General features: G+C 41.1%; 1 protein-coding gene across 4 annotated transcripts in view; it reads right to left on the bottom strand.

Moving 5' to 3' along the window:
* DPP6 (dipeptidyl peptidase like 6) overlaps window positions 1–16,108 on the bottom strand; it is a 767,208-nt gene that overhangs the window by 324,679 nt on the left and 426,421 nt on the right. The window contains exon 1 of one of the 4 annotated variants that reach the window (XM_079932486.1): window positions 12,266–12,973. The exons of the other annotated variants lie outside the window; for them this stretch is intronic. Within the exon in view, the coding sequence (XP_079788612.1) occupies window positions 12,266–12,416 (151 nt within the window). The 5' untranslated portion in view covers window positions 12,417–12,973. Of the gene's footprint in view, window positions 1–12,265; window positions 12,974–16,108 lie in introns of those variants that run through there. 4 annotated transcript variants of the gene reach the window in all.

Genomic DNA, 16,108 nt, shown 5'->3' with positions numbered 1-16,108 from the left:
GATTTTCTGTATAAGAGAAAATAAATCCACATTTAAAATCATAAATTTCAGTAAAAGTTAAAATCCTGTAGTGTTATATATGGAATCTAAATAAAAGGTACTGATGAACCTAGTGGCAGGGCAGGAATAAAGACGCAGACGTAGAGAACGGACTTGAGGACACAGGGGAGAAGGGGAAGATGGGACGAAGTGAGAGAGTGGCATGGACATATATACACTCCCAAATGTAAAATGGATGGCTAGTGGGAAGCAGCTGCATAGCACAGGGAGATCAGCTCAGTGCTTTGTGACGACCTAGAGGGGTGGGATAGGGAGGGTGGGAGGGAGGCTCAAGAGGGAGGGGATATGGGGATATATGTATGCATATGGCTAATTCACTTTGTTGTACAACAGAAACTAACACAGCATTGTGAAGCAATTATACTCCCATAAAGATATATATAATATATATAGGCCCTGTAGTGTTAAATTTGTGTCAGAAATATCAATAGGAACACATTTGCTTATTTTTTAAAGTATGTATTTGCTAGTTTTGTCCATAGAAATATTAGATACATGATTTCCTAAAAACTCAGAGTTTGGTTCCTAAGTACCATTCTCACTAAAAAGAACAAGGAATATTTGAAGAAACAAGTATTTTTAGATCTGAGGCACAGGAAGTACAGTATGAACCTGGGACACCTTATTGGCCAGAAGGCAAAGAAGAGTTCAGTGAGTGATGGGTCTTGGCGCCCATTCTTGCCCCATCCTGTCTCAGCCTTCACATCTAACTCTGACTGGTCCTTCCTCTTGGCTCTGGGCTCAGACACAGGACTTGAACTGGTGGATGGAATATAAGCAAGCAGACACTTGACTTGCCCCCTCCTGGCTCTGCCATCGCCATGAGACAAACACAAACATCTCTCACCTCATCTTCTGGCACCAGGAGGAGAATCAAGTGTGAATCACAGCCGGGTTATCACGGTCACCCGAGAAGAGGCTATTCCAGATCGGCCAACAGCCTGCTGGGTGTCCAGCCACACGAGCAGATCACGCAACGGATAAGCAGAGTTCCCTAACCAACCACCAGCTGACAAGCAGATGTGTGAAAAATACACAAGTGTGTGTGTGTGTGTGTGTGTGTGTCCCTGAAGGTGTGTGCTCGTTTATTACACAGCACTCTTGTGGCACCAGACAACACACACATGCACAGGAGAACCACCTGGGAGGGCCCTCGGAAGTCAAAGTTGGGAAAATCAGAACATGAAAAGAACAATGCTGTAACTGATTAAAACACATCAAATACATAAAACTGTAAGGTCGGATCTTAACAAACGGCACCGCGAAACAGAGGAAAGCTTCAAGTGAGCTTTATTAGGGAGCGCTCCCGGGCGAGGTTCACTGGTCCGAGAGAAAGGGGGCCAGAGAAGTCGCGCCCGGGCGAGGGTTGGGCAAGATTTTACAGGGGAAGAAGGTAAAGGGGTGTGGTGAATCTGGGAGGGCGCAGGGTATTCCTTATTTGGTGGTCTTTTCGGGTATCCTGGGGAACCGTTAGTCCCGCCCCTCGAAAGGCGGGAAGGCTGGGCTGGGTTCAAAGTCCCCAGGTCAGTTCCTGGAACTGGGTGGTCCGGAATGTCTCCAGGGCAGTTTCTGGAACTGGGTGGTCCAGAGAATTTCGGTCTGATGCAACCTGTGAATCTGATTGTGTTCCCCTGCCTCGGGCCAGTTGGCCTTACAAAAACAACTCATGAGTCCATAATGGTACCCACATAATGGTTCTCATTTTCCACAGCTGAAGGCAACTATTATAGCAACTCCTTTCTCTGAAAATTGGTAATTAAAAATTCATAATTAAGGATTCATCCTGCTTTTTCAGTAGTATGGGGACACCAAACAGCCTGTTTCTGAGGGAGAGCCCCTCCTTTCAGAAAACTGCCCACTCATAAATGAAGAAGGAATGATGAATTTAGAAAATCACCACTTTTAGAAGGAATGATGAATTTAGAAAAGCACCATTTCTAGAAGGAGCGATGAATTTAGCAAAGCACCATTTTGCAGCCCCTGTTGAAATGCTCACTTCGGGTGAGGCCCATCCACGGATGCTACCCCCACTTAGAGAAAAGCTGATGGGATACTTTCCTGGTGCCAAAATACTACCCCAGAGAAAACGTGCCAGTGTCAACGGGGAAACACACGTTCCTCATGGAGGAATCTGGTGGCCACCACTTAGAGTCCCTAACAGTGGGACAACCAGCGGTGGACACACACATGAGAAATCATTCCATGAGGAAAGAACCAGACAAATCCAGGATGTGGGAAATTCCACTACACACTGGCCTAATATGGGGAATTAACACACTGTAGAAAAAAGAGGAGCTGCCTTCCTTTAACAGAAACGTTAAGAGACATAATCAAGTATAATTATGACCCTTAATTTGATCCAAATGATAGAAAAAAGCCACAGAAGATATTTTGAGAAGGAATGAGGAAAACTGAATATGTCCTGGGACTCCTATGATATTAGGAAATTATCCTCATTTTTTTGTTAGATCTGATAATATAGATAAATGGGAGGATATATTTTTGGAGATACATGTGTTAGTATTCAGGGATGAAAGAAAATGATGTTATAATTTAAGTTTAAATATTTTCAGCCAAAAAATTGATAGAGAACACAAACATGATAAAAGTGTTGATATTAACTGATAGTTATGTGGGTGTTCACAGTACTCTCCTGTATACTTTTCTGTAAGTTAAAAATTTTTCATAAAAAAGGAAGCAGACCATATGACCCAGCAATTCCACTCCTGGGTATATACCCATCCCCCAAATGAAAACGCTAATTAGAAAAAATACATGCACCTCAATGTTCACAGCAGCATTATTTACAATTGCCAAGACAAGGAAGCAACCTAAGTGTCCCTCAACAGATGAACAGATAAAGAAGATGTGGTACATATGTACAATAGAACATTACTCAGCCAGAAGAAAGAATGAAACTTTGCCATTTGCAGCAACACACTTGGACCTAGAGATTATCATACTAAGTGAAGTACGCCAGACAAAGACAAATATCAAATGATATCACTTATATGTGGAATGTAAAAAATAAACTATTGAATGTAATAAAAAAGAAACAGACTCACAGATACAGAGAACAAGTGGGAGGGGAGGGGCAAGATACAGGTAGGGGATTAAGAGGCACAAAGTACTATATATAAAATAAATAAGCTACAAGGATATATTGCACAGCACAGGGAACATAGCCAGTATTTTAAAATAACTATAAATGGAGTATAACCTGTAAAAATTGTGAATCACTATTTTATATACCTTTAACTTACATAATATTGTACATCCACTATACTGCAATTAAAAAAAATCAAAGATAAAAGGAAGCAGAAAATAAAACAACATAGCCCCTGATTTCTAGGAACACACAACAGAGTTGGGTGGACATAGGAGCTCTTTTCTACAGACCATGAACTGAGATGCTTATGGCAGAAAGTCGGGGGTGAGCAGAGGCTCTGAGTAACAGCCCTGGTGTGTGGGTAAAACAAATGCAGGAAACAGAGGTGCAGAAGTGGGAAGCCAGATGTGCACAGTCCTCACGACACTGGTTTTGAAGATGAGGGTGCCTGGGTGAGTTTTGGAGCCCTAAACCTAACCCTAACCCATTTGTCCAGAAACTCTGGAGCAGGGCTGCAGTTTAACATATGTGTTTAGGTCTGAAGTAGCCAAAGGGCTCCAAAATTTTTTAAAAAAATTTTGTTTGTATTCTGGGTTTTTTTTTTTCTGGTTTACATCACAAACATGTCAGAGGGAGGCAATGTTGGCTCAAAAATGTCTTTCAAAAGAGCAAGCTTTTCTAATTACACTCCCTAAATGCTAACAGCGTTCACTGAATCCACAGCAAGCACTTAACCAAGAGAGGACAATGCTGAGATTCTGAGACTCGATCCTGAGACCTGGGGGACTGCCAGCTTCCCCCAACCCTGAAGTGAGACGTAGACGCGAGAACCGCTGGCTGGTTAATTTGCTCCCTCTGGCTCAAGGGCCTCATGCAGCCATCTTGATTCAAACTTGCAGCTCTACATCTGTGGCAGGACAGCCTGACATTTTCCTGCAGGATCTTGAGAATAAGAATAAACTGGAAGGACTGCAAGTGATGCTTCCCTTCCCCCTTTCAAGAATGCAACCAGGGTACTGTGTTCTTTACATCTGAGGGTAGTAAGAGGCATCTGCTTCGGAAAATCGAAATTCTTGGAAACAAAGAGCTGGGTTGTCTGGGGCTGGGATGGGTAAGCAGATAGATGGAGGGCAATGGGTGATTAATTTCTGTGGGCTTCAAATTATGATAAAATGACGCCACAATACCCACTTTTACAACTTGGGTAATTACATCAACAAGTACCTTCTAACAAATAATGGTCTCAGCTTGGAAATTACTTGGAAAGTATCTACATTTCAAAGATGACATGAGTGGATTCAAATTTCACTGAATTTTCATCACAGGATCTGAGATTGCCCAATTTTGTCTTTGATTAATGGACTGCCCAAATAGCTTTTAAAATCTTTTAAATTTTCATTCTTCTTATGGGGAACAATTTTTATGTGACTCTACAGAGTCATGTTTATACTTTTAAACAGCTTATTGTATGGAGACCCCACCAAAAAGCAACAAAGCACTTGTTTCTGTATTTAACATTGCCAAACATATGCTTATGTGGCAAAGGAAAAAAGAAACCAATATTTGTAGAACTAGGATTTGTTTTTTGCAGTTTATTTTTTTCACCTGATTCTATCACGAAAGAAAATATATAGGTTAGGAGGCTTTCAAATAAAAAGGTTTAGGTGGGTGAAGACAAAAGAAAGATAGGGAAAAAAGTCCTTTGCTCATAACATATTTTTAACAATATTTATGATTAGTTGTTGTAAAAATCTAAGATTCCTTGAAGGGACTTTAAAGTGATTATCACATAATTGTTCTATTTAATAAATCTGACTTAGAACAAATCAATAACAAACATTATTGAAGGTGTCAAAAAGTTTTAAAAAGACTTTGAAATGGGCAAAAAAGACCACCGGGTAGCTGGTAGATGCTCACTGTCATTGTCTTTGAGCTTTTTTATACTCTGAAAGTTGTAGAAAACTGATAGTAATGCAAAGGATTCTTGCCAGAGAGATGCAGATGATTTTTGTCTGGTGGAGATGCAACTGACCCCTAAAGCCAATTTCCCAGCAAATTCATTTCAGCATTGTTGATCGCCTATGTATGTATTTGTTTTTCTACCCTTCTCTTCAGATCTTACTGGTTCTCTCCTTAATTTGTGAGCTAAATAAAATCTTTGATATATGTTTATTTTATATTAACAAAATCATAAGCTTCATGATTTTTACCTTTAAAATATTCTTCTTCAATAAAAGCTCATTATTTGCAAGATATGGACAAAATTTCACAGATGGGCTATGAAAAGAAAATCACTGAACCACTTGAAATGTAATTTTGGGTACAAACTTGTTTAGAAATGAACCAACTTACAGATTAAATATAACTATTTTTTAGAATACCAAATTGTATCAAAATCAGATATTCTTCAAAAGTCCTGAACTATTAGTGGATTATGAAATTCACTGGTCAGTGAAAGATGCTGCTTATGTCATTCCAATACCATAGCTTATTAGTAAATCAGTAATTACTTCTCAATAAAGCAACATTATTCATGGTTCTGTGGGCTACCATTTTAATCACAATGCTAAGAGCTGAATCAATGTTCAACTGTCTACATATTTTCGTCAACAGGATTTGATGACAATACCTATTTTCCAATACAAGTATAGAAGATATATTTTTTGAATAATCTAATTGTCAGCAGGCATTATGTTAAGGCAGAAGACTACTGCAGAAAGTAAACTCAGGTTTTATGTCAATATGGTTAACCATAAATGACCATTATGGAGCAAATTAGCAAATAAAGGTACCTAGAGGTCAAACTGAAATGACCACCTTACTTTATCTAGGCTTTCATGAGAAAAATCACCTACTACGGACAAAGAGTAATGAATGAGCTAAAAGACAGAAATTTGAGTGTCTTCCTTCAAAAAAAAAAAAAAAACTCTGATGAAAAATGTCAAGAGTAGCAGACAGATTGTTGGGAAAAGCTTGGAATAGGAGTCTGGAAACCTGGCTTCTATTTCAGGCTTTGCCACAGACTAGATATGCCAGGATTATGCTGTGAAACTTGTGAAGCAGTGTCCTTAGATACAGCATGCTACTCTCCTCTCCGTTTTTCATTCCTCCTAGCAGGAATGCTTTTATGATGGCTGGAGCTAGAGCAGCCATCTTGGACCTTTCAGTGATCTTGGAAATGGAATATAAGAGCAAAACAGAGCATAGATTCTACCTCTTGACCTTGATGTGAGAGAGAAGTAAATTTAACAGACAAATAAATTTCTCTCTTGTTTAAACCAGTATTGTTTTCATTTTTCTGTTGCTCAGTGATGAATCTATTCCTAATAAAGAGATCAGATCTAATTTCTGGGTTTGCAGTCAGGATACTGGTTCTAGTCCCATGGTAGTGTTCTCCTGAGTCAGGTTACTTTATATCCTAGTCTTTCATTTTCAATACTAAAATGCCTTATTTTTCAGAAAGAGTAATTGCTGATTAATTGAGATCAACCATATGAAGGCATTTTGCAATTAAGAAAAAAAGAAAGAGTAATTTGTATAAATATAAGATGCTATCTCCACCTGCAACACTCATTTGAAAAGGAGAAATGGTTACGTCTTCCTACTAAACATTCACCTATTATTTTATTTGTAAAGAAATGTTATGAATCACATTCCAGGAGAACTGGGGGTAGAATCTTTAAAAAAAAAAAAAAAAAAGATTGCCTCTGCACAGCTCTCCTCCTTCTGACTTAAAAGCAAACAAAATAATTCAAAATGTAAGCAGGCTGATATCCTACACAGAATGAAGGAAAGCATTACACGAAGCCATTTTGTCTGTTCTTTGGGGTGGAAAAGCAGGGAAACAAATGATTAGAGGTTCTTTCACTCTCCCAGGGAAAGTAGGCAGGTACGTTTGAAGGAACCATTTACTCCTTCAGACCTGCTCACTTACAACTGTCAAGCCTCGAAGTGCCTGATTATATGGTGGATGCTGGTGGGCTGTTTCCTTCAGAGTGGATCTGGCATGTGTGATAAATGTGAGCTGTCAATGGCAGACCTCTCCCCAGGCTGAGTGGCCGCCTGGGTCTGCCAGCTCAGATAGCCGGTGAAGCCTAATTGGATGCTCTAGGGCCTGTCATGTCAAGCAGGCACAGCCCCGCTGCCCAGGCTCCTCCTCCAGGTGAGGGGCTTTGGAAGATTACCAAATGACATCATTATTACAAATCCACCTCTGTCTTCAACTCTGCTCTGACCAGAGAATCTCTCTCTTCTGGCTCCAAACTGCAGAGACTTTGCTGGGATGGTTGGAGAAAATCAAGCCAATTAGAGAGCTGGCAGAACCAATCCATCTGAAAGCTGGGGATGACTGGGTTATGACTCTGAGGTTGCGAGGGGGAGCGCCTGTCACACACTAGTCATTAACATAACATTGTAATTACAGGCAAGGAAGTTCCTGCATTTACTGCAGCGAAGTGAGAACCCATCTCTGATGGTAAACTATTAACCTGAAGTACTAGAAAATTCCCACCTTTACTAGCAATTAACTGTGCAACCTTAGACAGAATATCTGACTTTTTTGTGCCTCAACATTCCCATCTGAAAAAAATGGGGATATGAATAACACCTACCTTATATGACATTAGAATAATGTCTACATTAGAATAATTCTACTAACACTATTAGCAGCAAACAACCGACATCTGGGTAGTCCCATGAACGTTCATAGGAATGCTTTACATGTGGGACCTGACATAATTTTAACCTGAAGGTCAAGATTGCTACAGCCCTCCTATTTCACATATTCCCAATATAACCGTGCATTTTATCATCTATACCAGGACACTTGAAAGTGCAAGGGGAGCAGTGCTTTAATAATCACATCAGGGCAAGTGACATAACCTGGGTATTTGAACACTGGTTTATCCCAACTTCAACAGAGTTCAGGTGTTCATGAATTAATAAGGCTAACATTGGCAGAAACAAATTTTCATATTTACCCAAAGTTTTTAAAATTAACAATCCTGACTTAATTTAATGGATATAAGTTTCACTCTGATGTATTTGAAATAAGAGGATAACTAAACTTGAATTGTCAAGATTGTAAATCTGACAATTATATTCCATGGATGCCATCAATAAAGACTCTAGTTTAAGAAGCAACAAATCAACTTGCTCAAAAAAACTGACTGCTCTGTAATTTTACAAACTTAGAATAAGGCTCAGCTAACCTTTAGGTTGTAGTATCAGAGCCATCAACAAAGTCAGTGAATGGTGTTTCAAGTCTTCTGTGGTGAAAGGCATTGTTTTTATGAGCGGTGAGTAGCATTCATTTTAAGGGTAGACATCTCAGTCAAAGGCAACGTAGCAATCTTTGGACAGTAATGAGTTCCGTCCTCTTAGCTGATGGGAACGTTTAGCTCAATTTATAGCTATGGGTAGAGCAGAAAAAAGTCATCACTGCATCTCATTTATTAGAGCTGCCCTTTCTGAAGAGGGGAAGTACGGGGTAAATGATATTGAAGACTATAACTTGCAGTAGAATATCTGTTTATTTTATTAGGGAATGGATTTTTTTAAGTGCCCAAGTTCTATTGCTTTCCCTTTTTCCTGTGTTTGTTTGCATTTGCTTTTAGCAACGCAGCTGCTGTGATTTACATGTGTACACTATCGTATATTAAACAGGTATGGGGGCTTCCCTGGTGGTATAGTGGTTACGAACCCACCTGCCAATGCAGGGGACACGGGTTCAAGCCCTGGTCTGGGGAGATCCCACATGCCGTGGAGCAACTAAGCCCATGCACCACAACTACTGAGCCCGTATGCCACAACTACTGAGGTGTGCGTGCCTAGAGTCCATGCTCCGCAACAAGAGAAGCCACTGAAATGAGAAGCCTGAGCACTGTAATGAAGAGTAGCCCCCGCTCACCACAACTACAGAAAGCCCATGTGCAGCAAGGAAGACCCGATGCAGCCAAAAATAAATAAATAAACAAACAGGTATGGTACAGCAATCAGCTAGGTGTGACTAAAAAAGGCAAAGCTTTCTTCCCCTACTCTCAACACCATGGAATTATAAAGGAAAATTTCCTCCCCTGAACAATATTTTTATACCTTATTTATTCTACAGAATGAAATAATGTCAACTAGATCAACTTTCACGGGAGATGCACGCAAACACACACACGCCTACCCTAGTGCCAAAGTTATCTGATTTCGTGAACAATGGACTAGCTTTCCAAACCCTGTCCTGGGTTTACTTATTCAATTCGATTCATTCACCAAATATTTCTAAGGTACTCAATGTGCCAGACCCTGCAAGTGCTAATCTCTTACTGTTTGCTCGCTGTTCCCCGAACCCCTCCCCCCAGCAGCATGGCTGAACTTGTAATTCCAACTTAGAACATCGAATAATTGTTGACTATGGGTGAGCTTCCTTGCATTAGGCATTGCTAAACACAGGCGATGACCTTGGTCCACACTCAACACTTTCTCCACCACTCACCACCCTTGGTTCACGTTTTTCCTTCCACAATGGCGTCATTCTCCTCTGAAGGGAGAGGCCGCTTCACGTTATGTTTTGATGTGTTTTCTTATAGCCAACGCATAATGGATATTTCAAAAGGAAAACAAAAACAAATTGTGATGAAAAGACTGAAAGCACGTGAGTGAAACTGGAAAATTAGGTGACAACTTGGTGCTCTGGAACAATCAAAGACATATTGTCATAACAAAAAACCCACCTAAGTGCTAAAATGAACTACGCCACAGAGACATCTGAGCCCTGTGTCCTTTTAGAAATGCCACCGATTACTGCTGAAATGGGAGAGTAGATTTTTTAAGTTTGACAATTGGATTTCTGCTTAGGTTTCTATTTTATTTTGCATCTACTTAAACCACTGGCAAATAAATATTTCAATTTTATTTTTATTTTTGAATTTCTTGCATGTTATACTTCTTATAACAGTCCTGGTTTTAATCATCACTCCATGTGCTACATCAGAGTATAGGATCTTGTCAAGTGAATAAATACTTGTTCTTCCCCAAATAGATTTGCCTGGTTGCTTCTCCTTCTTACAGGAACCAGCCATAGTATTCACGACATATGCCCTTAATGACTGTAAGTCATATTTTCTTGAATTGGTTTACGTGGTACATCTCTCCTAGGAGACATCAAAGCCTTCCCCGGCTCTTTACTCTAATTCACTGTTCTCCTTTCGGTACAATTTTCTCAGTGCCTTCTCGGGCTCATAAACACAGTCTTATCTCAAGTCTTTTCGATTCCAAGCATCTTGGACGCTTTCATGTTTCTGTCTGAACCAACCACCACCAGAGCTTTGGGTAGGTGTTGGAGAAGTACCTTTGGAAAAGTCTTATGAAATAAAATTAAGTAAAACTGGTGTCACAAGAGATTTCAACGGAATATCACCAGCCCTGAGAAAGAGTCACTATTTCTATATAAAAGAGAGAAAGGAAAAAGGAAAAGCTGGTAGGTTTAATGTGTATCATGGACCAACTTTGGTAAAATTCCCTGAACACCAATGACGGTGTGGGGAACTTTGCATTGCTGAATTTTAGAGCTGGAAGAAATGTTGGTGCCATCGTCACACTTTCAGCTTATTTATTTAACTAGTAAACTCAGACTCAGAAAGAATAAGTGCCTACGTACGGCAAAGGAATAGGACCTGGTCCTCGCGCTACTACTTCACCTTGTCTCTCGGGGTCCTGGTGTGGTCTGATGGCTGTGGAATTTGACTGAGGACAGGACAGAATTATCCAGTCAGGAAACAGAACACAAATCTTCAATCATACTGTATTCCAGGGGATAGCAGTTAACCTCTTAAAGTGCCACACAAGATTTCCTAAAAGTAAATTTCATGTCAAATTTTATGTCAAGACTTTCTAAATCAGACAATCTCTCCAGCCGCTTTCGCATAATGTAGGAACAGAGTAACAAACAGAAACAATTCTATTTTAATTGAAGAAAGATAATTTTGTGTGATTTGTTGTTTCGCACATAAAGATATTTTTTCTTTAGGTTTAATTTCCCGGGTGGTGGTGTCAAAATGGCATTAAAATAGCACTGTCTCCTTTGGTCATCCACTATTTTGAGTGATTTCTGGAAACATTAAGAATTCCTGAGACACACATGGCAATACCTTAAAACACTAAACCCAGAATTACCACTCTTTCTGGCAATTCCACTTCTGGGCATACAAAAGAAGTGAAAGAAGGGACTCAAACACATCTGTACACTCATGTTCACAGCAGCACGGCCAATACACTCACAGTAGCCAAAAGGCAGAAGAAACCCAAGTGTCTGTAGACAGATGAGTGGATAAACAAAACTGGAGACACATACACACACGCACAATGCAATATTATTCAGCCTTACAAAGGAAGGAAATTCGACATACGTGACCACATGGATGAAACTCGAGGACATCATGCTAAGTAAAATAAGTCAAATACAAAAGGAAAAATATAGTATGGTTCCACTTATATGTGGTACCTAGAGGGATCAAATTCATAGAGACAGAAAGTACAACGGTGGGCGGCAGGGGCCGAGGGGAAGGAGGAATGGGGAGTTAGGGATTAACGGGGACAGAGTTTCAGTCTTAGGAGATGAAAAAGTCCTAGAGATGGATGGTGGTGATGGTTGCACAATACTGTGAATGTCCTGAATGCCTCTCAACTGTACACTTAAAAATGGTTAAAATGGTAAATTTTACATTATATGTATTTTCCAACGATTGAAAAAAAAGAATCCCTGGGACAGAAAAATGGGTTTGACGTACAGTATACGCAAAAGAAAGAGGGGTTGAAAAAGTATATAGCTGTATATTTAATCCCCTCTTACTTTCATTCAGTCCCAAGTCTACGGCTCTGGAAATCATGGGTTCTGAAAAAAAATTCAGTATGCAATTACTTATGCTAACTTCAGGAAGATCAATGGGTCTGGCAATATTTATTTGACCCATACACCACCCCTCTCCAGCCTGCTACTCTGAATCACTGCTGGATCAGTCACTTGTTCTTGGATGCCCCGAGGCACAGATAGAAAGGAAACTGTCCAGGACCGACCAAGATGGCGGAGTAAGAGAATGTGGAGCTCACCTCCCAGCATCAACGCATCAAAAATACATCTACAGGGGCTTTCCTGGTGGCGCAGTGGTTGAGAGTCTGCCTGCCGATGCAGGGGACACGGGTTCGTGCCCCGGTCTGGGAAGATCCCACATGCCGCGGAGCAGCTAGGCCCGTGAGCCATGGCCGCTGAGCCTGCGCGTCCGGCGCCTGTGCTCCGCAATGGGAGAGGCCACAACAGTGAGAGGCCCGCATAACGCAAAAAAAAAAAAAATAAAAATACATCTACAGGTGGAACAATTCTCACGGAAAACCACCTGGAAACTGGCAGGAGAACTCTTTACAACCAAGGCTATAAGAAAGATCCACATGCGGGCCTCCCTGGTGGCGCAGTGGTTGAGAGTCCGCCTGCCGATGCGGGGGGCGCGGGTTCGTGCCCCCGTCCGGGAGGATCCCACATGCCGCGGAGCGGCTGGGCCCGTGAGCCATGGCCGCTGAGCCTGCGCGTCTGGAGCCTGTGCTCCGCAGCGGGAGGGGCCCTGGCAGTGAGAGGCCCGCGTACCGCAAAAAAAAAGAAAAAAAGAAAGAAAGATCCACACGTAATCACGTAGGAAGGGAAGAGAAGATTTCAGGCTGGGACCTGTGACCCCCGGAGGGGAGGTCAAAGGAAAAGAGAACCTGTGACCCCCGGAGGGGAGGTCAGAGAAAAGAGAATTTATATGGGTGGAGATCTGTCCTGGGGAGTGAGCGGTTCAAGCCACAGATTGGGCACCCCAATCCTGGGATCCTCTGCAGGGGAGACAAGCCCCCTTGGCTGGTTGGAGGGCCACTGGGAGTAAGAGGAGGGCAGTGGGAAGCCTGGACTCTGCTCGTGGAGAGCATGCATGTGCTGACTTGCCCAGGGCTGAAGGGCGCAGAGAGGGCTGCTTTAGGGGCTGCTGGGTTTCCTGCACCCACCCGGCTGTGCACCCAGCCCAAGCCAAGCAAATGCTCCAGCCCGACTCACTCCACCTCACAGCGTGGCGCTGGGCTGGAGGCCACCACCAGGGGGGGACTCCACGGTGGGGCTCTGAGTTAACTGGGCATCAATTATTAACAAAGAGCAGAAGTGTGAATTACAAGTTCAGCAGCATGGAAGAGAAGCCATAGGAAATCATTCTATTTACAGCAGACGTGGTTTTAGAGGACACTTAAAGGAACCCTGTCATTGGATGGATTCAGGTCAGTCTGAAGAGAAAGAAAAAATGATGAATGATCATTTCTGCGTGGTCAGCTGCAGGGCGGCCAACACAGTTAGAGTTGGAAGGACACTTTTAGGGTACGTTTCATAAAACACATGATATTTTTGTATTAGCTGTTTAGGTATAGTCACCCCAAAACTGCAGAGCAGATGATGGTTTTTCCTATTCCTACAGGTTATGAATTCATCACCTATTCTATAGTCTCACACAGCCACTAACACATGTCTCCCCGGGTAAAATCTAATGACCGACATCTCAGTCGACATCTGTTTGTTCTCACAAAGTTTATCAATCAAGAGATGAGTCTGTGTTCAATCAACAGTCGGCAACCCACGAGCATTCAGCACGAGTCATTCATTCTCAGGAAGACTCTGTCATTTTGCCAAAGAAGATGATCTCACTCCCTTCCCGTTACACATGATTTCTGTTTTGTAATAGAGGAGTGGAGATTTTATCTGTAAGACAGGCTGACTGGACACTCAAGGTCCGAGGGTGATCATCTTCTGTAGAAAGAACCATCCTCATCTCCATCATCTTCTCCACAAAGAAGTTCCTCTTCCACAAGTGGGAATAACTCATGGCGACGGAAATGAGAAGAGGGTTAAAATGCTACTTTTTAGCTTATAATTCTCCTTTCTTCACCTGAAGGCAAGGAGCTTTAACATCCAAAGCTTTAAGTGATATGGCATCACGCTTGGCAAGTTTGAAGGAAAAATTACTATCAGAATCATCAATGATTCTATCATGAAAAATAATATAACATCTTTAAAGTACTTTATGTAACATTACACCTAGAAATACATGGGGATACTTTGGTTACCAAGAATAGAGAGAAAAAAAGTCATTTCTGTGATAGGATTATCTGTAAGCTAATACAGATTTCACAATGCTGTTATAAAGAATCTGTCTCACAGATTTAAAGCTTTTTCCTCTAAATGGGCAATCAAAGTGGAAACACAATTATGTTTAAAAGTATACACAATGTAGAGAAAAAAATGTGTAATATTTATGAATTGGCTACCATAATTTGAGACAAAAAAAAAACAGCTTTCTGTCAATGACCTCAATGACTTTTATCATTAATCACTGGATGAATTTTGTGTAAGTAGATTCCAGTTCTATGAGGAATCGTGGAACTGATTATGTGATGGTTTATGGCAAGCGTTAGTCTGGCATATATCTAGAGGACTGTGTTGCATTAATAATTTAAATGTTTTAACAAATTCTGTTTGGATCATTTACAGCATGAGGAAAATTATATTACCAACTAATGTTTGAATAAATCAACTTCATTTGAAAATATAAAAGCTGTTAAAACAACACTACTGTAGGGTCCTAATAGATTCTCTATAAAAAGTTAGGAAAATGGAATATTCATATGGCCTACAATTCAGTTACATCAGGATACAATATACTTTATTTTTATTTATTTATTTATTAATATATTTATTTATTTATTTTTGGCTGCATTGGGTCTTCGGTGCTGCACGCAGGCTTTCTCTAGTTGAGGCAAGCGGGAGCTACTCTTCATTGCGGTGCGTGGGCTTGTTGCGGTGGCTTCTCTTGTGGAGCACAGGCTCTAGGCGCATGGGCTCAGTAGTTGTGGCAGGTGGGCTCAGCAGCTGTGGTTCGCGGGCTCTAGGTGCACAGGCTCAGTAGTTGTGGCGCATGGGCTTTGTTGCTCTTCGGCGTGTGGGATCTTCCTGGACCAGGGCTTGAACGCGTGTCTCCTGCATTGGCAGGTGGATTCTTAATCACTGTGCCACCAGGGAAGTCCCAGGATACAATATACTTTATTGGATACACCATATGTTTACTAATCTGCTCTAGAATTTTGCTGAATTTTACCTTCTTTTGACAGTTAATACAATAATTTCTGCTTTTCTCCCCAGGCTTTTGGCTCCTCTGTCATTTGCCCACACGTTCTTACAGATTATTTACAATGATTCTGTCATTTCCTTGACAAGCTGGTTGCTGTGGGTTAGGAAGAGCTTTTTGACAACTGGACAAAACATCAGCACTGCAAACCTGAGGCTCCTTTACCTGCTCAGAACCCTTAAACACATGGTATGGCCTTTCTACTCGGCCTCTGGGTCCAGAAAGAGGTGTGCTCAAACTGGCTTTGAACCTGACTATATGTGTGATATTGAATAAGTTAATTAACCTCTCTGAATGGGTGATAATAATATTACCTACGTCACTGGGCCGTTACAACAGTTCTTATATACTCTGGAGACAAGTTCTTTACCAAATGTGTGATTTGGAAAATGTTCTCTCATTCTTTGGGTTGCCTTTCACTCTCCTGATGGTGTACTTCGGAGCACAAAAACTTTCAATTTTGATGAAATCCAATTTATCTATTTGTTTTTCTTTGTTGCTCATACTCTGGTGCCATATTTAGAATCGTTTGCCAAAACCAATGTCATGAAGACTTACTCCTTTGTTTTCTCCTGAGTTTAATAGTTTTACATTCAGGTCTTTGATCCATTTTGATATAATCTTTGTATATGGTGTGAGGTAAGGGTCCAACGTCATTCTTGTGTATATGGCTGTCTCGTCCTAGAACCATTTGTTAAAGAGATATTGCCACTCATTTTCATGCTGCTTTACCATATTTTAAGCATTTTCACAGATG

This window comes from Stenella coeruleoalba (genome assembly GCF_951394435.1).
Source record: "Stenella coeruleoalba genome assembly, chromosome: 9".
NCBI lineage: Eukaryota > Metazoa > Chordata > Mammalia > Artiodactyla > Delphinidae > Stenella > Stenella coeruleoalba.
This window is presented reverse-complemented; position numbering and strand designations above follow the sequence as displayed.